At 42.7% G+C, this 24316-nt stretch overlaps 1 protein-coding gene across 1 annotated transcript in view; it reads right to left on the reverse strand.

The window, feature by feature from the left end:
• Positions 1-24316, reverse strand: part of MUC13 (mucin 13, cell surface associated) — a 53849-nt gene that overhangs the window by 2707 nt on the left and 26826 nt on the right. Inside the window, exons 5-12 of the mRNA XM_053261494.1 lie at positions 19509-19567; positions 17297-17460; positions 12653-12787; positions 11461-11575; positions 9943-9980; positions 9189-9276; positions 6718-6943; positions 3040-3083 (exon numbers count right to left, since the gene is read on the reverse strand). Coding sequence (XP_053117469.1) covers positions 3040-3083; positions 6718-6943; positions 9189-9276; positions 9943-9980; positions 11461-11575; positions 12653-12787; positions 17297-17460; positions 19509-19567 — 869 coding nt within the window. The remainder of the gene's footprint in view (positions 1-3039; positions 3084-6717; positions 6944-9188; positions 9277-9942; positions 9981-11460; positions 11576-12652; positions 12788-17296; positions 17461-19508; positions 19568-24316) is intronic.

A 24316-nucleotide genomic window follows, 5' to 3' on the forward strand; every position in this document is an offset into this window, starting at 1 on the left:
TGGGTGGGTGATGAAGAGCACACAGTGGCCTGCCTCCCTCCCATTGCTTCTACCCACCACTTCAAGGTAGCAGCAAGGAGGGTGGTGGGGAACACCTGTCACTCAGCCACCCTTCTTGCTGCCACCTTCTCCATTTGCCATGAAAGCAGCAGGTGGAGGCTGTGGTGAGGAGGGCAGGTGGGTGAGCGGGCAGGTGTTCCCCATTGCCTGCTGCTGTGAAAGTGTGGATGGAAGCCGTGTGGAGGGGTGGAGGGCGGCAACCCTGGGTCCCATGTGACCCTTTCCAATTTTGTGCCCCAAGCGGGCACTTAGCTGGCTTACCAGGTGGGCCTGCCATGATTCTCCCATCAACTTAAAGAAGGCTGGTTTCAGGGCACTCTCAGCAAACTGCCCTCCATGGGCTTCATTCTGCTTGGTGAAGCCAGAGAAAGAGATTCCTCCAACACTGCATTAAGACTATGAGCAAAGAGGTGGTCTCAGTAGGCACTTTGGAGGGCCCTGCGTCCTCAGCAGCTCCCCAGTGATTCTGATGCCAGCCCTGATCTGAATTCTGGAAGATACCCAGGGTGACCTCAGCTAATGCTGATATTCAGTTAGTGCTAGTGTTGGAGATGAACTTCCAGTGCATCGACCTTTTGCACCAACTGTCCTAATGACCACTAGGGGCATTGGGAGTAGAGACAGTGCGTAAGGGTCTCCCTATCTGTCCCTACTCTATGACCCCTGAACTGACTCTGCAGCACTTCCTGTGCTGAGTCACAATCCTTTCTTTCCTCCTAGAGAGCAGATGGAAACATCTCTCTCTCTCTCCTTACCTATCCACTATGTAGTCCTTTAGATTAGAGATAGGTCTTTCCTATCTAAGTGTATTTAACCAATAAATGTTTAGTGTTTAGTCATACAAGGATCTCCATGTGTTTTCTCTAAACAGCTGCAATATCCAAACCATCCTCTGCTACCTACTCTGTAACTGGAGTGTGTGCTCATTCCTTAGTGTTCTGCTGTTTTACCTCTTGTGGGTAAAAATCAACAACCTCTAAAAGCTAGTGGCTAGACAATACAGGAAACTATCCAGTGAACCATGCGTTAGAGAAGCAGAAAGACCAGCTTTCCTCTGAGGCTCAGTTCCCAGTCACAAATGCTGCCACCATCCCATGCCTCCAGAACAATAAGCTCCTTTATACTGTTATCCTTTTGGGAGGGAAAACAAATATCAAGGAACAAGGAAACAGAGTGAAACTCATTAGCCGCTTGCTTAGATCCCAGTTCTGTCAGCAATGCTGGATTTCAGCACAAGCTAAGTAAGCTACACCTTAGGGCCTCATGATACGAGGGGTCTCTGAATGCCAAAAGATGGCCTCATTTCACATTTTACATAATTGGTTGAAAAATAAAGAAAGGAAAAAAGACTCTAAAACAGAAGTTATCATTCTGATAAGACATAAACATGCTTATATGACTACACTACTATTTATCATATTGAGTTTGTAAATATGTGCAGAACTAACTGTAAGCAATGTCCAGCATCATTATTACAGGCAGTGTTTGTCTCTTTAGGTGAACGATGCTGTAACCAAGGGCACTGGCAGTGTGACAAGAGGGTGTGCGTGATGCACCGGGCCAAGACTTCTAAACTGTATATATATATATATATATATATATATATATATATATATATATATACACACACACACACACACACACGCTATTTCATAAAATTAAAATAAGATAAAATAAGATGAAGCAACCTACTAAACCTAAATTAACCATTTCCAACACACCATGTGTGGATCTTAATTGCAGCCGTACAAAATCTGGCTACCTGCTACAAGACATTGGTGTGATTATCAGAAAGAAGTCAATTTGTGTAAAACCCATCAGAATGTTTTGGACACCTAAGAACAAGGGGAGTAATATATCTAAAATGTAAGTCATGATAAAAAGAACAAAACAAAAGAACATGGCCAACAGTCTCAACATCTCCATTCCCACAAGGGCATAATCTCTCGAGATAGGCGACTCTCCTGAACCTACACTCCAGTACCACAGAGGGCAGTACATCCAGCTGAGCCAATGTCAGGGCTCTTCTATGTGTTGGGTATGACAGACATACAGACATTTAGCCAGTTTTTGTAAAGGCTTAACAGTTCCAAACCTTGCATAGCCGGATTCCCAGTTTAGATCTATCCAGGGTTCCATATCAATGATACAGTCATCTCTTGCCAACCACTAGGGTTCTGTTATGGCAAAATCTCGCTGTTGGCAAGGCATTAAAGTCTATGGGAAATGGCGTTAGGAAAACTATGACCACAAAAAATCCTAAAAATAAAGGAAAAAATACCCCCCAAAATGGCCAAAAAATCACAAAAAACCAAGAGTCACCAAGAAGAATGAGCAGATCGAACATCTGGAAATTTTGTGAACCCCCCCCCCCAAATCACTCAAAGGCATTTTAAATTGGCAAGGGACAGTGAGGTCAGCAAGGGTCACCAAGAGGAACGAGCAGATTAAACCTCTGAAACCCCCTCCAATTGCTGGAAAATACGCCCCCCCCATCACTATAAAACCTTGCCAACCACAGATACTCGGGTCATGATTGGCAAGACCTGTCACAATTCCCTATTCGCATATACTCAAAACCATGGTTAGTAAAATCATGGTTGGCAAGGGATGACTGTACACTGCTTGAGGATCACCTTAGCATTACCATCACCCAGAGATAGCAGATATTCCATTGACAACCCATATAATTTTAACTTTTCAGTGATTAAATGCATTCAATCAGAGAGATTTTCATCCTTGAAAATTAAAGGAGCTAAAGGAGCAGAAGGAAAATAGATAAGTTTCAACCAAAAGCTGAAAATATAGATTCAGGCACAGGTCTCCAAGCTTAACAGGCCCGCTTCTAGTCACAGCTTAGCATTAGACACACAGCAGGGGCTTGAAAAAACAGCCATAAGAACTTTAGACTGGACACTCTCAAGTGGATGAATCACTATATATACAGATCTGAGAGCCATAAAGAAGCTGTGAAGTTACCTTGGTTTCAAAGACTTTAATGGCAGCTGGAACTTATCTACTCCCTGAGGAGAAAAAGAATCTCAAAATTGTGGTAGTTGATCTCTGTGCATTTGTTACAATGGAATTAGTTTGCTCTTTCCAGCTACCCATTGCCTGAAAGATGACCCTCAAATATTTATATTGTGTTGTCTGCTCTACTCTAACCCCATTAATTTGCCATTTATGCATATTGGGTTTCCTGGTGAACATTATGACCTTTGTCTTCTGATAACTGATGGAAAGCAAGTTTTCATGACAGTAGCCAGCCAGTGCTCTTAGCATTTTTCTCATCCTACCAGAGACTGTGACAGCAGCATGGTATCATCCACATAAAGAAGAATGGCTAGATGTCTGCTGCCCTGTTTTGGCGGGTGAAAATCCAGATTCGAGAATCTGTCCACCATGTCATTAATGTAATAATTGAACAATAGTGGGGCTAACATACAGCCCTGGAGGACAGGACACACACCTTCTGCACTAATGGGGCTAGTTAAGTGACCCTGTGGGCTGCAATGCACTCTTAAGTGTGAACCCCTATAGAGGTTTTTTAATTAGCATAAGTAACCTTAGGTCGATGGAAGAATTTGATAATTTCCCCCACAGTTTATCACGAGAAATGTGATCAAAGACTGCCTTAAAGTCAACAAATGTGGTATATAGTGCACCCCCTTGGCTTGTTTTTGTACTTATTTATTAGATGCCTCAGGACCTAACCCTAGTCTAAGGTGGATCATCCAGCTCTGAAACCAGCCTGCTCCTCTGCCAGTACACTTTTTCGGTTGAGCCAATCAAGCAGCTTCTGATATAGGTGTCTAGTGTAAAGTTCACCAATTCTAGAGAGGAGGCTAATCAGCCTATAATTAACTGGATCAGTTTTGTTTCCTTTCTTCAAAATCGGGATAATTATAGACAAGACCCAATCATGGGGTTTAAACGCCATAGATATGCAAAGAGTGATATCTGTACTGGAGCTCACCACACCAGATTAGATTTTATCTAATGCTATTTACGGAGCCTTTAATCTTGACATAGTTTAGGGCCTCAGCATGTCATAATCTGGCCCTGTCTGTCAGGGAGGCAGGATAATATGATAAGCAGGAAATACATGAGAATATATGAAGGTATATGGTAAATTATGTGTTAAGAGAATATTCTAAAGCGAAGGTTGTTTAGGAAGGCCAAAGCAAGATATCATCCAGCTGCCATTTGTCCTAACAGACAGGAGTAGAGCTATAATTGAACTAAGGGGACAAATGTCCCTGGGCTCCTCAAGGGGGCAGGGGGCCTTAACTGGATGATAACTCACGCTTTGCTCTCTCCCTCCTGCCTCCCTAACTCACTGGTACACCAGGGAGCACCTTTCCTGATTGGCTGGCTCGTGCTTAGGTCCAGCCCAACCCTCCCTCAACCTGACTGATGGTGCAACAGGGAGGGAAATGTCACTGAGCATCACCCAGCCAGTCACAAGGAAAAGGAGAAGGAGAGATGCTGCCTGTCACTCCTCCTCCCACCCAAAGCTTAGGCAGACCTGAAAAGACCTCAAATGAAAGGAGCTTAGGGACCCTGCTTTAATTCTTCTCTCATTAAAAGAACAGGATAAAATCATAATAGCCCTTTTTTCTGCTACTCTGCCCCAAACATTCCTTATTAACTGGGTTCAGTTTACTGTGGAAAACTTTGGTGTTTTATGGGTGTGTGTGTGTGTGTGTGTGTGTGTGTGTGTGTGTAAGAGAGAGAGAGACAGAGACAGAGAGAGAGGGTAGGGGTATGCAATTTGATTCATAATCAAATTTATTTGGGTCTAATCAAGGATGATTTGCAAATTTGATCCCAAATTGAATTGCTCTCAAAATAGAGGTCCTGATTCAGGGTTGAGGAGAATCACGAGAATGAAAAGGGTAGGTACCAAATACAGATATAGATATAAGACAAAACAAAGTGCCTATTAAATAGAGACATATATTTCAATAACAAAGAAATGCTCTGTTATGGACGGACCACTACCTGGTTAAGGACGGTATCACGGCCACAATCCACCCCTGCAGGGGTGATGGACCTATTAGGATGATCCGCCCAAAAAGGCTGCTGGATCCAGTAGGTTTCCAAAAGGCCTTGGAGGGCTTTGAAGTTGGTATGGCCAGTTTCTGTCGATGCCATGGTGGGAACCTGGAATAAGGAACTCACCAGGGCAGTAGACACGATTGCTCCTAAATGTCCCTCCAGACCTGCTGCAAAAATGGCCCCCTGGTATATTGAGGAGTTGCAAGGGCTGAAGTGGCTAGGTAGGCAACTGGAACGCAAGTGGAGGAGAACTTGGCTCAGATCTGACAGGATGCAGCATAGGACCCATTTGAAGGCTTATGCGGTGGCGGTGCATGCGGCAAAAAAGGGATTTTGGTCAGCATGCATTGTGTCCACGGGTTCACGTCCAGCAGAGCTATCCCGGATTGTGAGGAGTATAATTTCTGCTCCTGCTTCACATCACTTCCCAGAGGTGCTCTGCTGTGACGCTTTTGGTGGGTCCTTTGTGGACAAAATCTCCTGTATTTCGGCTGACTTGGACTCCACTATTTCTGCAGGGTCTATGAAGGAAGTGTCCAGCGATCCCTCTTGCAGTGTTAGGTTGGATCAGTTTCAATCTGTGACTCCTGAGGATGTGGACAAGCTGCTTGGGGAGGTATGGCCTACCACTTGTGGTCTGGACCCTTGCCCGGCTTGGCTGCTTCAATCTAGCAGGGAGATTGTTGGACGGGGCCTAGTTAATATTATAAATGCATTGCTGGGGGGGGGGGGGGTGTCTGCTATTTAATTCGGCCTGAAATCGAAACACAAATTTTGATTTGTGCACACCCCTAAGAAAGAGCGAGCATGAACAGGCAAATAAGAAAGATAGAGATATATATGTTTTTAAAAGGTTTTTGAGCCAGGGGAGGGAGGAACGGAGAGTGAGTGTGTGAGAGAGAGGGAGGTAATGGCTGCATATGTGGGGAGTGTGTAATATTACATGCGCAGGAACTAGAGAAAGGGCATTCTGGTAATATTTCCCCCCACTATGCCCAGTCTGAAGCTTAAAGCACATCCCTGCTAGGAGAAGGAAGAGCATGGATGGCATCAGCATCACTGTGAGAGCATCAGACATTAGCGTGTTTTATCCCCTGACATAACATATCTCAATAACATCTGGTGAGAATGAGGAAGACGATGTTTGAGGAGAAAGACCAAGCTAGGGCGGGGTTCAGGGGATAAGACACGCTAATGATTAAGTGATCAAAAGGGCATGTCAAAAAATGGAGTGGTGAGTCTAACCCACAAATCATGTGTGTGAAATTTGATAGTGGATTCAAAGTGGGTGACATCTGAAATAAAAGTGTATAAAGGTAAAGTGTGCCATTGAGTCGATGTCGACTGATGGTGACCACAGAGCCCTGTGGTTGTCTTTGGTAGTATACAGGAGGGGTTTACTATTGCCATCTCCTGCACAGTATGCCTTTCTGTATCTTCCTATATCGCTGCTGCCCAATATAGGTGTTTCCCATAGTCTTGGAAACATACCAGTGGGAATTTGAACTGGCAGCCTCTGGCTTGCTAATCAAGTCATTTCCCCGCTGCGCCATTAAGTGGCTTATTTTATGACTATTCCCTGAAACAACCACCTACATCATTGTCATCATAGTCTCGGTCTGGAATGTAAGCCCCGTTTGATGTGCCTGCTTCATGGTTATTTCTTGTTAGGCCTCCTTGGTTATCCATCGTAGGCTTTTTGGTTTGGATTCTGGGGAAAATTTTCCCGTTTGTGGCATAGTTGTGTTGAGAACTTATCTCTAAGTCTTCATAAACATTGCTTAGCAAACCTTTCCTCTCAGGCATAGGTTCCTTCTTTCCTCTATATTAAAAAAAGAAAGAAAGAAATTAATAAACTTAAAACATATCTTGATCTATTCCCTGCTGCGACCTATCCTTTTTCCTAGGAAAATATACCAGACAATTCCTGAACCGGACAATTGCCCACCTTCACCATATCTGAAGCAAACCCAACCTTCAGAGGTGTAAGCTGCAAGTGGAGCAGTGGATATAAAATACTCCTGGATATATCAAAAAGCAACTTATGTGCAGTCAAGTAATCAAGTTCAATGAGCTCTTGATATATTGCCAACTGAGCCTAGGAATTCACCTTTAGTTCTCATTCTGCAACATATTTCTAAGTAGGTAAATAAATGTTTATCACAATTCAGAGTCAAGCAAATATCTCTATTATGTCCAGGTAATATAGTAACATAGTGAGGCTGTTCACACGAGCAGTCCTACCTGGACTTGCACAGCCCTACTGGGTTGGGCTGCTCATATGGAGCACTGCCCCGCTGGGTAGCTCTAGGTCTCGCCCCCCCCCACCAGCCAGGCTATTACTGCTGTAGAAGGGCACAAGCGTGCCCTTCTACCCAGGATCCTGGCTGTGTTTCTGCTTGGGCTGTCTGCCCAAGCGCTCGAGCAGGGCAAACCTAGAACACCCAGCTTGTGGGGAAATCCCACAATGCACCACACTCCTCACACAGTGTATTTTGGGATTTCTAGAGGCTGGGTTGCATTTCCACAGCCTTCAGAACACTGCACCACTTGCCACAGCCTAGAGGGAAGAGGTGAGGGCATGCCCTCTCTCCTGCTGTTGCTCCCCGCAACTGGTAATTGGAGGCATTTTGCCTCTGAGGCTGAAGGTGGCCTATAGCCATCAGACTAGTAGACTAGTGTGCCATTGATAAACTCCCTCCATAAATTTGTCTAAGCCCCTTTTAAAGCCATCCAAGCTAATGGCCATCACCACATCCCATGGCAGAGAATTCCATAGATTAATTTATGTGCTGTGTAAAGGTCCTTCCTTTTGTTGGTCCTAAATTTCCTGGCCTTCAGTATCATGGGATCACCCATGGTCCTAGTGTTGTGAGAGAGGGAGAAAAATTTCTCTCTGCCACTTTCTCTACTCTATGCATAATTGTATACACCTAACCCCTATCATGTCTCCCTGTAGTTGCCTCTTTTCCAAACTAAAAAGCCCCAGATACTGTAGCCTTGCCTAATAAGGAAGGTGCTCCAGGCCCCCTATCATCTAGGTTGCTCTCTTCTGCACCTTTTCCAGTCCTACAATGTCTTAAGGTATGGATAAAGTATGGGGAATTATATGAGATGGATAGGAGGAAATAACTCATCTTTAGTTAACAGCTTAAGAAGAGCCCTGCTGGATGAGACCAAAGGTTTATCTGTCCCAGCACCTGCTCCCCCCAACAGCCAACCAGATGCATCTGGGAAGCCAACATTGATGTCCATCAGCAATCAGTATTAAGTGGTATACTGCCTCTGAACAAGGAGGTTCTATCATGACATAACCATTGATTGACCTCTCCTTTATAAATGTGTCTGATCCCCTTTTAAAACCATCTAAGCTAGTGACCATCACCACATCTTCTGGCAACAAATTCCATAAATTAATCATGTGGTGTGTGAGGAAGTACTTCATCTTGTCTGTTCTGAATCTGTTGTCAGTAAGTATCAATACATGATCCTAGGTTCTAGTAATATAAGAGAAGGAGGGGGGAAATTCTTTCTCAATCTCTCCCCACCATGCATAATTTTATACAGAACAGCATATAGGTCCTGATTTTCAAAAAAGGAAAAATCACCTTCATCTAGCTCATTACTGATTTCAAGCAGTCAGCCACAGATAACACTGCCACACTGGCTCAGATGGAAAGGAGATGGGTGTTATCCGTAAGCTGATAATATCTCACTCTCTACTGAGCACTCTCTACTGAAGTGCTCTTCTTCAGCACACTCTCCAAGGATTTCGTGTCTATATTAAAAAACATGGGACACTCATTGCTCCTACCACTCTCTTCTCCTCTGGCAGTTTAATTAGTAGTACTAACTTATTTTGTCTCCATTGTTTTTTGTTTGTTTTCTTGCTTTGCCTTTTAAAAATTTCTAGAGGACATTGCACTGGTACAGTACCAGAATTTCATACCCAGGTGAGAGTTGGATGTTCAGATTAAACAGATGAAATTAGAATCAAGTGGTCTGCCTAGTGTACTTTAAACTCTACCATGGTGCAGACTCAGCAACTGGAAAAAAATTATTTGTACCTCAGTGCTTTGTAAATGAGTGCTCCAGTTAAGGCCACAATAACAACCCCACACGCAACAGCCACACCTATGAGGATTACCATGTAATCTGAAAAGATAGAAATTAAAATTATCATCTCACTATCTAATCAATATTGATTTATTTAGCACATTTTTATACCGCCCCATATACAAATCTCTGAGTGGTTTACAATTTTAAAAGGCAAACAATTAAAACACTGCATTAATTAAAACAGTTTAAAATATAAATACAAATTTAAAAATTAATATAGAAACATAATTTTTTTAATAAGATGACAATACTACATTCTGTCAAAACATACTGCTTTAACAGAACGTGGGCTGGTTTGGATGATACTCTCTAACCAATCCTTTTAAATGCACGGAAGAGAAGCTTGGATGTGCATGTCTTCTTTCTGATCCTATGGTCTACTTACTCAAGGATGGTTTGTCCAAACCAACTTTCAACACATTGATGTAGTATAATGTAGTGCTGCAATTACTACTCTTGTCGAGATGAGAAAGCAGCAGGCACCAGTATAAAATTATAGCTTCACCTTTCAGAAGTCAAGATAAAAACCTGTAAAGGCATTTGAAATGGTGGCACAGAAAGAGAGCCACTCTCTGGTTGTAGATCTATACACACTCCCAAGACTCATATAATAGGTGGATATGAGTAATGATACTCATTTTTAATAGATTCTGCCCCCCTTGTGTTTAGTTTATATAAAACATAAGAAACTTATATACTTACTGTTTTTACAGTCTATTCCAGAGTAGCCAAAAGGACACCTAAAAAAATGAAAGCAAGACATTTGATGCTGAGTACATACAATCTATCTCACTGTTCTGGCCCAAGCCACACAAAGCTAATTGCTTTGAAATCCAAACTGTATGGAAGTTGTGTGTGGTGATACTGTACTTCATTCCCGACCACAGAGCCGGGGATGGGTGGGATAGAGCAGTCTGGCTGGTTAAACAAGTCTGTTTCCCCGCTCCCTGCCAGGAAGGAAGCTTCCCAGTGTCATCTGCCCCAGAGATGGCAGAAGCAACCTCTGGCCTCTACCATTGGTCAACAGGCTAAGGGCTATTGAATTGTGTTTGTATATGTTTCCATTATTATGACTGAAATCCATTGTAAGCTGCCTTGGGGACCATTTGGTCAAAAGGCAGGGTAGAAATCCTGTCAATCAGATGGATACATGAATAGAGAGAGTTGCCCATTTTCCTGCAGCCCTGATGAACTTTCTTCTCTCCCTTGTCACATCTCTTTTTGCCTGTCACAACCTCAACCAGTTCCCCAAATCTCCCACTTCAACTAATTTCTACACCTCCTTCTGTTGTGATCCATCAAATGACATGGAAGGTTGGAGAAGATAGCCCTAATATGGTGCCTCCAATGCAATTTTGCAAAGGGAAAGGCCAAAGCGAAAGACAGTATATACTCCACCCCTTCTATTCTATTTTTAGGCAACATGCCCAACTTTTCTTACCCTTTCTACAGAGTTCATTCCTTATCTCTCAGCCAAAAAAGCATTCTCCCACCCCCAAATTCCCAAGAGTCCTTTGGCAGCCCTGAACAACTTGTGATCCACCAAACTGAATACAACCCATTGGCCATGTAGAGCAGCCCACTCACATTTTTGCTGCCTGCCTGGGACTGCAGAAAGAGACCCAGACTGTAAGCATCTGTCAGGACAGAATATGCAGATGTGTCAGCTTAGCAGGTCACATGTTGTGGAAGCCTGCACCACTGGATTTTCAACAAAAGGTTTTTTTCTCATCAAATGTGCACATTTTGTCACAAAAATCAAAACTTGCAAAAATTCAGCACAGCTCTAGAGAAAGGGTTTGGGTTTATAAATGTAGGCTTGGTCTCCAGCCTTGTGCTCCATGCCAGCCATCTTTCGTCCCAAGGCAAGATGCATCTGGTTGATGACCTGGTAAGAGTTAATGGGCTTGCCAGCTTCGTTCTTCCCTAGACTGTACAAAATGGTGACCTAGGCTAACTTAGTTGGAACAGGCAACTTATTTTTTTAATTAAAAAATTAGAAACAATAAGTTGCAGACTGATCAGTGTCACAAAGAGTTCTACACTATGAGAATTTATGCCAAATAATATTGCATGGATTGCTGATCAATATCTTCCGCTTTCATTGAACTAAAGAGTTTTGCCATAAATGCAGGGCCACATGAGAATAGAGAAATGTAGTGTTCTCAGTCTTATCCTGTTCAAAATAAGCACTTGTCCAATTTTGTAAAAAATACTTACTTCTTACACGTCCCGTCCTGTTCCTTATAGTCAGACAGACACTGGCACTCTGGAACATCGTTCTTTGACATGACACAGTACTTCCCATTATCTGTAGAACATGATGCGCTACAAACTGTAATAAAAAGTGGGCCAGAATGTAACACTTAACATTTATGTAGTACCTTTGGAAGCCCAAACGATTCTGTAATACCCAAACCTGAAAACAGCAACCCAATTGCTCTATGAAAAGCTGTTTCAGGAAGGGATGACTGGAAATGAAGAAGTGGCAAACGGCGGGTGGGCACTGAACCTGTTTCCACACACAGCTACCACAGCAACTGCTGGCAGGCCCTCTAGGTGAATACAGATCCAGGAGCGACCGTCGCAGATGCGAGCTAGTGTGGTGCAGTGGTTAGAGTGCTGGTCTAGGACCGGGGAGACCCGGGTTCAAATCCCCATTCAGCCATGAAACTAGCTGGGTGACTCTGGGCCAGTCACTTCTCTCTCAGCCTAACCTACTTCACAGGGTTGTTGTGAGGAGAAACTTCAGTATGTGGTACACCGCTCTGGGCTCCTTGGAGGAAGAGCGGGATACAAAATGTAAATAAAATAATAATAAAAATAAGATGAGTGTGGTGCGGGGTGGGGTGGGGATTGAGAGCAGAAAATGAGCCACAGTTGTGTTGCATGCTCACACTTCCCACCCAGGCTGCCTATCTTCACTCACCCTGCTGTCCTGAGCTGCATGGGCTGCCATTTGCTCAGGTAGGGGTAGGAATTTGAAAATGATTTGACTGAAAATGAACATATATTTACTTATATACCACTATTATTTGGGGCTCCCACCAAGATGCTAACAAAGTCTCCCCCACTCTCAAAGTTTAGCAGTTCTGCAACTTAGAATACTCCCATGCTATTCACTTGATCCCTATAACCATCGGCAGTATTTCTAATTTTTAATAATTTGTAATAAGAATTAAGCAGATTGAAATAAATGTCAGTGTGGCAAATTCATGGCTTAATAATAAACAGTTGCTTAGGCATTTGCTGAAGATCATGGTTCAAAGTTACATTTAAATGAAGGGCATAATTAGGGCTTAATTTTCATATAGTATATGTCTCTGAAAATAGCGATGGCTGAAAGCAGAGATGATGCAAGAGGAGAGGGAAAGCATACATATCCCTAGCAAGGTCTTCCCCAAACACTTACGTAAACAAGCTTTATCTTCCTGGTTCTTCTTAGCTAAATTTTTGATACAATCACAACTTGGAAAATAGCCTCCGCCTGTCTCGTTGCAGGTTGTAGTTTTTCCATCACAGTTGTAAATAGAACACTGTGGCACATCTAATCAAAGGAATAACCGCGGTTATCATTAGTTACAGAAAAAGCAACATCGCGGTTTGCAATAGATATTTCCATAATGAAACAATGACATAAATCCTAGTTGCGGAGTTGGCATTGGAGTGGCCCAGGTTGTTGTTGGTGGGGGACTTCAATGTTCATTTTTAGGGAAGTGCACGAATTGGTCTGGTGGTCCGGTGTTCGGATGGTTTGGCAGCGGCGGGGGGTTACCTTTAAGGAGTAGGGAGTGTGCCCTTCCCCCTGTGTTTCCCACACCAGTGCTGTTGCCAAAACTACTGGCATGGGGCTGCTGCGTACCTGCTTGCATCCCTGATCAGTGTCGTACTGGAAATGGCCAGTGCATATGCACATGCCATGCATGTGCACGTGCACCAGCCACTTCCGGTATGACACTGACCAGGGCTGCAAGGAGGTATGCAGCAGCCCCGTGCCAGCGTTTTTGGCGACAGCACTGGCGGGGGAAATGCAGTGTGTGTGGGGGGGAGGGCACCCTTGCTGCTCCTTAAAGGTAACCCCCCCCTCCACCACCGAACCATCCAAACACCAGTTTGTGCACATCCCTATTCATTTTGGGACCGGGTTGTCAGGAGCGACTCAGGAGTTCATAGTGCCCTTGAAAACTATGGGCCTAGTTTAAGGTGAACATTAAATTTACAGCAAACAGCATTTTAAGGGGAAATTGGTACAAAATGTACTTTAGATGGTATATTACTCCTATGATGATTTCAAAGTTGGATAGTAATTACTCTGAAGATAACCGGAAGTGCAAAAACCATGCAGGGACATTTTATCATATGTGGTGGACATGCAGCAAAGTGCAACAATTCTGGGGGGGAAATCCACTGTAAAATGAAAGAAATTTTAAACATAAATTTCCCTTACTCTCCAGAGGCTTTTTTGTTGTTGTTTTTAAATATGACTAAATCCTACTTTCCTACTAAGTATTCGGAGCTGTATTTGTACATGATTACTGCAGCCAGGATCTTATATGCGGCTAAATGGAGACAACAAATAATCCCGACGGTAGATTAGTAGTTATCAAAACTATGGGAATATGCCTCTATGGCTAAGGTTACTGCTTATTTACGGAATAATTCAGAAGAAACACTTATTTCTTCTTGGGAGCCTTTCATAATTTACAATTTAGCACAAGGTCAACACCCCCATCCAAGATTTGGTTTTTCTTTCTAGAATATATAGCTATTTTGGTGTGTTTTCTCTCTCTCCTTTTTTCCTAACAATTCTTGGCAATGGTGGATTTGTGGGGGTGGGTGTCTTTTTTTTTGGAAGGTGGAGAACAGAGGGCTGCTGGACTTCCTAATTGATGTATATAATTATGTCTAAGAACTGCTAATTGTAAAATCACTTTTATTTTCTTTCTCTTCCTTTTCTATTATTTACTGTTCCTTGTTTATATCTGTTATCTTGTTGAAAAACAATAAGATTTATTTTATTTTTTTTAAAAAGAAAATTATGGGCCTATCCCAGTTGGTTTCTTGACCAACACATGATGGTGGCCACATGCTCGATTTTATCTTTTGCTCTGATTAGGGTGGTGTTCCATGGGTGGGGACTCTTGTCATCTCTCCATTGTCATGGATGGATCACCATCTGGTTAAGGTAGGACTTGCAACCACAACCCACCTCTACAGGGGTGAAGGACACATTCTGTTGGTCTGCCCAAGAAGGTTATTGGATCCAGTAGGATTCTAAGAAGCCTTGGATGGGTTTAGAGTTGTCTCTGATCGTGATTTGATTGATGCTCTGGTGCAAGCATGGAATGATGAACTCACTAGAGCAGTAGACACAATTGCTCCTAAGCATCCTTTCCAACCTGCTTCAAAATCAGCCCCATGGTATTCAGAAGAACTACGGGATCTGAAGTGGCAAGATGGATTACTAGAGCGTCATTGGAGGAAGACTCAACGTGAATCCGATAGATTACAACCCCTGCTAACTTGGCAAAGAGACACCTTTTAATGTGGTAATCCTCTTTATTTAGCAGGGGGAGAGTAACTGGCCCTATCCACCTCCAGTGACTGTTGCTGGTGTCTATCTTATGTTTCTTTTTAGAATGTGAGCCCTTTGGGGACAGGGAGCCATCTTATTTATTTATTATTTCTCTGTGTAAACTGCCCTGAGCCATTTTTGGAAGGGTGGTATAGAAATAAAATAGATAGATAGATAGATAGATAGATAGATAGATAGATAGATAGATAGATAGATAGATAGATAGATAACAGAGAGCACATTTGAAGAACTATGCTCTGGTAGTGTGAGCAGCAAAGCAGCAGTTCTTTTTTTTGCTTGCATTGCTTCTGCAAATTCACACCCATCTGAGTTGTCTAGGGTTGTGAGAGGGCTAGTTTATGCCCCCTCCTCCTTGAATTTGAAACCAGAACTAACAGTCGTTCACTGTGACTTTTTAAATTATTTTTTAAAGATAAAATCTCTCGTATTTGGTCCAAACTGGACTCCAGAATTACTGCAGAGTCTACTGCAGAGGTGTCCAGCAACTCCTCTTATAGGATTAGATTGGATCACCTTCAGTTTGTGACTCTCAAGGTTGTGGACAAACTGCTTCGGACTGTGCGTCCTATGACCTGTTCTCTTAATCCTTGTCCAACTTGGCTTGTTTCAACTGATAGTTGTATTATCAGATAGGTTCTGGTAAATATCATAAACACTTCTCCGAGGGAGGGCAAGATGCCTCCTTGTCTCAAGGAGGCTATTATTAGACCTTATTTGAAGAAACCTGCATTGGACCTCTCTGAGTTGGGTTTCTTTCTAATCTTCCATGGTTTGGAAAGGTGATTGATTGGGTGATGGCCTCTCAGCTCCAGACAGTTTGGGATGACACCGATTATCTAGACCCATTTCAAACTGGCTTTCAGGCGGGCAATAGGGTTGAAATTGCCTTGGTCGGCCTGATGGATTATCTCCAGTTGGCTATCGACAGAGGAGTGTCACTCTGCTGATCCTTTTGGATCTCTCAGTGGATTTTGATACCATCCACCATGATATCCTTCTGGGTTGCTTGAAGGAGGTGGGATTGGGTGGAACCTTTTTGCAGTGGTTCCATTCCTACCTCTCTGGCAGATTCCAGATGGTGTCTCTTGGAGACTGTTGCTCTGCAAAGCAAGAACTAAAGTGTGGAGTTCCAGAAGGCTCCATACTGTCTCCAATGCTCTTTAACATCTACATGAAACCACTGGGAGAGAACATCAGGGGGTATGGTGCAGGGTGTTATCAATATGCTGATGACACCCAGATCTATTTCTCCATACCATCATCAGGAAATGGCATAACTTCCCTAAATGCCTGCTTGGAGGTGGTAATGGTCTGGATGAAGGAAGCTGAATCCAAATAAGAAGGAGGTACTGACTGTGGGGGGTCAGGCCCCAAGAGATGGTTTAGACCTGCCTGTTCTGGATGGGGTTAAACTCCTCCTGAAAGATCAGGTACATAGCTTGGGAGTGCTCCTGGACCCCAAACTCTCTCTGGTTTCTCAGGCTGAGGCAGTGGCCAGGAGTGCTTTTTATTGGCCTTGGCTGATATGTCAGCTATGACCATTTCTGGAGGTAAACGACATTAAAACAGTGGTGCATATGCTGGTAACCTCTAGGCTTGACTACTGTAATGCACTCTACGTAGGGCTGCCTTTGTATGTAGTTCGGAAACCGCAATTGGTAAAGAATGCAGCAGCCAGATTGGTCTCAGGGACAAAACGAAGGGACCATATTACAATGATTTTGAAAGAATTGCACTGGCTGCCGATATGTTTCTGTGTGAAATACAAAGTGCTGGTTATTACCTATAAACCCTTAATGGCTTGGGCCCAGGGTATTTAAGAGAGCTCCTTCTTGTCATGAACCCTGTTGCCTATTAAGATCATCTGGAGAGGTCTGGTTACAGTTGTCACTGGCTCGTTTGGTGGCAGCTCGGGACTAGGCCTTCTCTGTGGTTGCCCCAGGGTTTGGGAATAATTTTTGGTATGCTCCCTGTTGAAATAAGAGCATCCCCTTCTCTGTTTGTTTTCAGGAAGATCCTCAAGATGTACCTGTTTTCTCAGGCTTTTATATGAAATTTGTTTGAATCTAATGTGTTTTTATCAGTGATCTTATTTTATTAGTTTTGTGAATTTTAACTGTTTTTAATTTGTACACCGCCTAGAGATGTTTGTATCAAGTGGTATAGATATACAATAAACAAACAAACCAATTTATCCTCTTAAAAGGAAGAAATTAGGACTGCTGGTTAGGGTTGTGCATGTACGTGTTTGGAGGCCCTTTTACGGGCCTCGAAACAGGTCCGAGAACCAGGCGGTTCGAAGTTCAAAGGCAGGGGGGTCGCACTTTAATTGTGGGGGGTGCACCTTGTGTGGATTGCCATGAAACTAAACTTCTAAGATTATCCCTGCCCCCCCCGCCCCCGATCCAGTTCGTCTCACATCCTATGCAGACAAGTTAGCATTGCTAATGTAGTACTTGCTTTGGAAAGACGTGCTGTCAATCAATGGAGAAGATGACTTTTGTATCAATGCTTCCACAAAGGAACTGTTTAACTTTGTGCTTGCATCAAACATATTCATTAATGTAACCTCAGTATTGCCTTTGGCTTCAGCCTTACTCAGCCTTGTTGATGTTGATGTTGATCTGAAATGTGTATACACATATATATCTTAAGCAAGGTGCCAGAAAAGCAATATTTTAAACAACAGAACACAATTTTTTACCTGTTTTAATGGATTTTTAAAAAGCATAGAGCTGCAGTTCTACTTAAGGCCAAACTAGGCATGGGGTAGAAGATTTGGGTCTACAAATGTCATTTAAAACACAATAAATGATACAATTTGGAAGGGAGAAGTGCTTAGTGAAATAGGGATGCTTATATCTCCCTGCTTTCACTCTCTCCTCTCCCAGCCTTTCCCTCATAACTGAGGTTTTGAGACCTCCGTTTTGCAAGGAGAACACCATCTATATAAATAATTCTCTTCGACATACCCATCGCTAATCCCATGTGTGGCAGCTCTCGCGAGAGTTCATGAGGAGGGGAGGGGGAGAGGAAAGCGACAGCGGCGGGAACATAAGGCAAATAGACAGGTCAGCAAATGGGTGGGTGGTTGGGTGGATGGGGAGAGAAAGCAGTGGCGGCAGGGGAAGAGAAAGCAAAAGCGGTGGTGGCAGCGGGGAGAGAAAGCAAAAGCAGTGGCGGGAGGGGAAGAGAAAGCGATGGGGGGAAGAGGTGGGTGGCTGGAAAAAGCTGCTGGTCAGGTGGCTGGCCAGAGAGAAAAAATATTGGAGGGGGGGAAGAGGCAAGAGGAGGGGGGAGGTCTAAGAACAAGGGGCTGAGAATGAGGGAGGAGGCCCGAGAATGAGGGAGAACTAGAGACACGGATGCTCTGTGCCTGGGCCAGCTTGTACAGCTTTTCTGTATGTCAATATCTCCTGGAGGCTTTACACAGGGCTTCTACCTCGAATCTCCTTTGGGAGAGAGTGTGTGCATTCACACACCAGCCAAACTTACCCCGAAGTCCCTTCATGATCCTTGGACCCACTCCACACACAAGTTGGGCTTTGTCTTGTGAATTCTAGCTTATCTCGAGGTATTTCCGGGTTTTTAAAATGCTGGTTTTAAGCTACTTTTTCTGAAAATGCCAGAGCAAATAGGGAGAGGCACTGGCATAGAATCATTAGCATGATAAGAGGGATACTGTCTTTGAAATGCAGATGTAGCTCTTTAGTAATCTCTCTCCCTCCCTCCCTCCCCCCCCCCCCCGCCATTGGATAGAAGGAAAACACGGAGGCATGCCATGTGAACTTGTAAAAACAAAAACCAAGAGCAGAGGGGAGGGGCTGCTTCCCTCAGTCCCACAAGTGTGATTCGACATGGCTTCGCTAAGCATTTACACTGCAGCATGAAGCCATGTGCGAATAACTCCCAGTCAGCTAACTACCCCCAATTCACTGCAGTCTAATAGATATCCAAGGTTTAACCCAGATATCCTTTGTGGATCTGCCTCTCTCTCTCTTTAAATTGGTGCAACCTACTCAAATGCCATGCTGTGGGTCAGCTGCCAATAAGTTCAGTCTCAACTTAGCACTTGTTGGAGATGAACTTCCAGTGCATCAGCCTTTTGCACCAACTGTCCTAATGACCACTAGGGGCATTGGGAATAGAAACAGTGAGTCAGGGTCTCCCTATCTGTCCCTACTCTATGACCCCTGAACTGACTCTGCAGCACTTCCTGTGCTGAGTCACAATCCTTCCTTTCCTCCTAGAGAGCAGATGGAAACATCTCTCTCTCTCCTTACCTATCCACTATGTAGTCCTTTAGATTAGAGATAGGTCTTTCCTATCTAAGTGTATTTAACCAATAAATATTTAGTGTTTAGTCATACAAGGATCTCCATGTGTTTTCTTTAAATAGCTGCAATATCCAAACCATCCTCTGCTGCCTACTCTGTAACTGGAGTGTGTGCTCATTCCTTAGTGCTCTGCTGTTTTACCTATTGTGGGTAAAAATCAACAACCTCTAACAGCACTGACCTATGGCAAAGCCATAACTTAAATGCGAAGAAGCCCTTAAGCTAGTGCATATATCCAAAGGGCTCAGTCCCATTTACTTAAATGGATTTTGGTTTTGCTGATCTAGGAGCAAAACAGAAAAGTATATGTATATTAACGAACTTGGCACACTTACTTCACGCTTATGATTCTTGTTTCTCGATAGCTTTCTTCATTTTCAAAGGTCTTATTGAACTGGAAAAGATTAAAAGTAAGGTCAGATAGCAGCGGGGGGGGGGAGATCTAGAGAAAACATAGGGGGGAAATGGCAGGCATATAATTGTATCCTGAAATGGTGCTCAGTGCCTCCCATCTCATAATCCCTTGCCTTCATGTTTCTCAAGGAACCGTTCTTCTTTTAATTTCATCAACAAGTTAAGCCTATGGCTTTATTTATTTATTTATTTATTTGGCACATTTGTATACTGCCCAAAATACAAGTCTCTGGGTGGTTTACAACCCAGATGTTTATTTATTATGATAACTCAGCATCTCTTGTCTGATAAGGTAATATGTCCCATAGCAAGCCTCAAGGTGTTGGGGGCAAAAAATCAAGGGGTGGGGTTGGGGGTGGGCAGCTTATCTGGTCCCTATCAGTCCTAATTGCAAGCAACATTCCATTATTTAAAAATAATTTTTAAAAAAAATTAGGGGAGGTAGAGAAAATTTGGGGGGAGGCCCGCCCTAGCCCCCTGCCTAACTACACTGAGGAAAAAGTGATACCTTGTTAGATTAACAGAGCACTGACAGCCCAGATATAACCATAGTAAATCACCATCTTCAAAGATGTCTTGAGTTTTTATTGTTTGTTTGGTGTTGCACAGAATACAAAACAGATCAGCCTTATTTGGCGTTCTGTTCCTAGGTCCATGGAACATGGGAGGAGGGACAGCAGGAGTAGGACAACTAGCCACATTCCTGAAACAATGCACCACCTGACTATGCCCTCCAGCCATTTCCCCATTTAATACTTCTCTATAGGGGCAAGCAGTGAATGTGGGGAGAATTTTGCTCCATTATTTTGAATTCTGACAGCCCTCTTCATATATTATGGCTCTGTGTTGAGGAGATCAATCAAAGCATGCTAGCTATGCCCACCATGCCAATGTGGAACAACTGGAACAAAGAAAATAATTTGTAATGGGGCAACTAACAAATAAAGTTCATTTATTATTATTATTATTTCTTGTTTACACAGTCAGACAGGTGTTATTGACTGGTTTGTTTTATCCAGACATCGAGTTCTTTCCAAGGACCTGGGATGGCTGAATTTTATTATCAATATCATTGTTATTATTATAGATATCGTCATAGAATATAGGCTGTTCCCAGTAAAGTTGCTTTTTGTCATTGGCTGATGGTGATTTCTGTGGCCCCTATGGTGTTGAGCTGCTCTTCAAGGTGTTTTGGAATTGCACCTAGGGCGCCAATTACCACTGGGATTATTTTGGTCTTCTTCTGCCACAGCCTTTCAATTTCAATTTGTAGATCTTTGTATTTGGTGATTTTTTTCTATTTCTTTTTCTTCTATTCTGCTATCCCCTGGTATTGCTATGTCGATTATTTTGACTTGTTTTTCTTTCTTCTCGACTACAGTTATATCTGGTGTATTGTGTGGCAGATGTTTGTCTGATTGTAGTCGGAAGTTCCATAATATTTTTACATCTTCATTTTCTACAACTTTTTCAATTTTATGGTCCCACCAATGTTTGGCTACAGGTAGCTTGTATTTTTTGCAGATGTTCCAGTGTATCATCCCTGCTACCTTGTCATGCCTTTGTTTGTAGTCAGTCTGTGCAATCTTTTTACAACAGCTGATTAGGTGGTCCACTGTTTCATCTGCTTCTTTACAAAGGCAGCACTTGCTGTTTGTTGTTGATATTTCGACTTTTGCTCTTATTGCATTTGTTTTTAGTGCCTGTTCTTGTGCAACCAATATTAGACCCTCTGTTTCTTTCTTCAAATTGCCATTCTTAAGCCATTGCCAGGTCTTGGTGATGTCTGATTTTCCAGTTATATTGTGCAAATATTGACCATGCAGGGGCTTATTTCTCCATTTTTCTGCTTGGTTCTTGACTTGTTCTTTCTTGTAGGCCTGCTTTGTTTCATTGGTGTTGAATAGTTTCTCGTTATTGACCATTTTAAGTGCATCTTCTTCACTGTCCTTGATATATTCTTCAAAGCCTCTGTTCTCCTCCTCTACTGTTTGATGGACTTGCAGCATTCCTCTTCCACCTGAGCTGTGAGGGAAGTATAGCCTATCTACATCACTGCGGGGGTGCAGAGCATGATTGATGGCCATTATTTTCCTGGTCTTACGATCTAGCATCTCTAGCTCTGCCTGTGTCCAGTCTATTATTCTTGTAGTGTATCTGATAATAGGTATAGCCCAGGTGTTTATGGCTTGTATGGTATTCCTGCCATTGAGTTTGGACTTGAGGATTTTTCTAACTCTCCTGATGTATTCACTTCCAATTTTTCTTTTAACTTCAGTGTGTGCGATGTTATCAGCCTGGAGAATGCCCAAGTATTTGTAACGTTCTTTCTCTTCCAGGTTCTTGATCTTGCTTCCATTGGGCAGTTCTATTCCTTCTGTTTTTGTTATTTTTCCTCTGTTCATTATTAATGCAGCACACTTGTCCAGTCCAAACTCCATTGCTATATCGCTACTGAATATACGGACAGTGTTTAGCAGTGATTCGATTTCTGATTCGGACTTTCCATACAGCTTCAGACCGTCCATATACAGCAGATGGTTGATTTGACTTGATGTTTTAGATGTTTGGTATCCGAGGCCTGTTTTGTTTAGTATTTGTGAAAATGGAGTCATGGCGATTACAAACAACAGAGGGGATAGTGAGTCCCCTTGGAAAATACCTCTTCTAATGCTAACCTGTCCAAGTGTCTCGCCATTGATTGTTAACTGTGTACTCCACATGCTCATTGCATTTTTAAATAAATATCTGAATGTTTTCGCTGACACCAGTTGTTTCTAAACACTTTAGTATCCATGTGTGGGGCAATGAGTCAAAGGCCTTCTTGTAGTCAATCCATGCAATGCTTAGATTTGTTTTTCTTCTTTTGCAATTTTCTAAAATCATTTTGTCAATCAGCAGCTGGTCTTTTGTGCCTCTGGTGTTCGGGTAATTTCCTTTCTGTTCAACTGGGAGTTGCTTATTAGTTAATAAGTGTTGCATCACTTCATCTGCTATTATTCCAGTTAATAATTTGAACATGGTTGGCAGGCAGGTTATCGGTCTATAATTACTTGGAACTGCACCTTTTGCTGGGTCTTTCATGATGAGATGAGTTTTCCCAGTTGTTCGCCATTGTTCAATATCACCTCCTTGCAAAATGTGATCGAACTCTTTTGATAGTTGTTTATGAAGGCTTGTTAGGTGTTTAAGCCAAAAGCCATGCAGTTCATCGTTGCCTGGTGCAGTCCAATTTTTAATTTTCTTTGCTCTTTCACTTATTAATTCTGGTGTTATTATTAGATCTTGCATTTGTTTGCTACATTTTATAACCTCTTTTATTCAGCCTGCTTTTTTATTATAATCTATTGGATTGTCTCATAATTTCCCCCAGAATTGCACTGTTTCTTCTTTACTTGGTGTTTCTAAGTTTCTTGCAGTTTCTCCTTCTAGGCTTTGGTAGAAACGTCTCTGATTTGACTGGAATTGGAGATTCTGCCTGTGTTGTGTAATTCTGGCTTTGTATCTGCAAATCTTCTTTGACACTGCTTTTATTTGCTGCTTTATTATTTCCAAGACTTCTCTAATTTTCCTTGAATCTAGATGGTATTTTTTAATCAGATACTGTTTGGTGTTTTCATTCATCAGCTTCTTGTCTTTCATATCTTTCAATTTACTAGCATCTGATCTAAGCCTAGCAATTTTATTTTCTAATCTAATCTTCCATTTAGATGATGTACTACTTTCTTTTTTTACAGGTCCACTTATCTTATATCCGAGCTCTTGTGTTTTAGAGCTGGAAGTCGAACCCTGGTGGTTGTTTGGTTCATGTGCTCAGTTATTTTTTGCTTTCGTTCTTGTTGCTTTTCTGTTAAATGGCATTCGGGTTTTTGAGGTGAAGGCAAAGGGGAGGTTGCCTGGTTTTGATTTTGAAACAGTTCAGCAACAGTGGCATCCTGTATTTCCAACACCTCCTCCACCTGCACTTGAGCAACTTCTTCAGTTTGTAGTAATTCTTTTTCCATATCCTGAGCCTCTGTTGCTCTTTGCAGTTCTTCCAGCTCAACTTCTGTGAATACTTTATTTCTTATTATGAATCTTCTCTGGTCTGCTAGCCTGTTATTTCTGTATCTGGATGCTTCTCTTTCCAAATTTGGTACGTTCTTTTAAAAGAACCTCTTCTAGTTGGACTAGACTTGTAATAGCACATCATTATTTCCTTGTTGGCATTTTTCGTATATTTTTTCGGGTTAAGCGACGTTTCTTCCAGTAAACCTGCTGTCTCCAGCCCTGAGTCCTGTAGCCCACTTGCCACCAGATATCTAGGGACTCCAGCACCTGGCGCGGTCCTTGTTGGCCCGGGCGACAACTGATCTGGTATAGATTTATTAAAGTTACTTCTCACCATATTGTTGATGGGAGAGGCACTCTTCGTCTGGCTCCTCAGGTGAGACCTGTCCAGTATGGTTGGACCTCTGGCATAGCTCTCACCTTCCTGAGAGTACTCAAGCCCCACAACCATGCCAAGGTAGTGCCTCACTGGGGGATGATGATGATGATGATGATGATGATGATGATGACTGCACGGTGGCTGACCATGTCCCCCAGCTCTTCCTGCATTCATCACTTATTTCATAGAACTCTAGGGAGAGTTACTTCCATGTTCTAGATACCTGGGTGTCAAGGTTTCTAAACGGCAGAAAGACATTCTTTCCACACTTAGTGCTTACCTCTGCAGAAAAATGCTGAA

The sequence above is a fragment of the Hemicordylus capensis genome, chromosome 1 (genome assembly GCF_027244095.1).
Source record: "Hemicordylus capensis ecotype Gifberg chromosome 1, rHemCap1.1.pri, whole genome shotgun sequence".
In the NCBI taxonomy this organism is placed as follows: Eukaryota; Metazoa; Chordata; class Lepidosauria; order Squamata; family Cordylidae; genus Hemicordylus; species Hemicordylus capensis.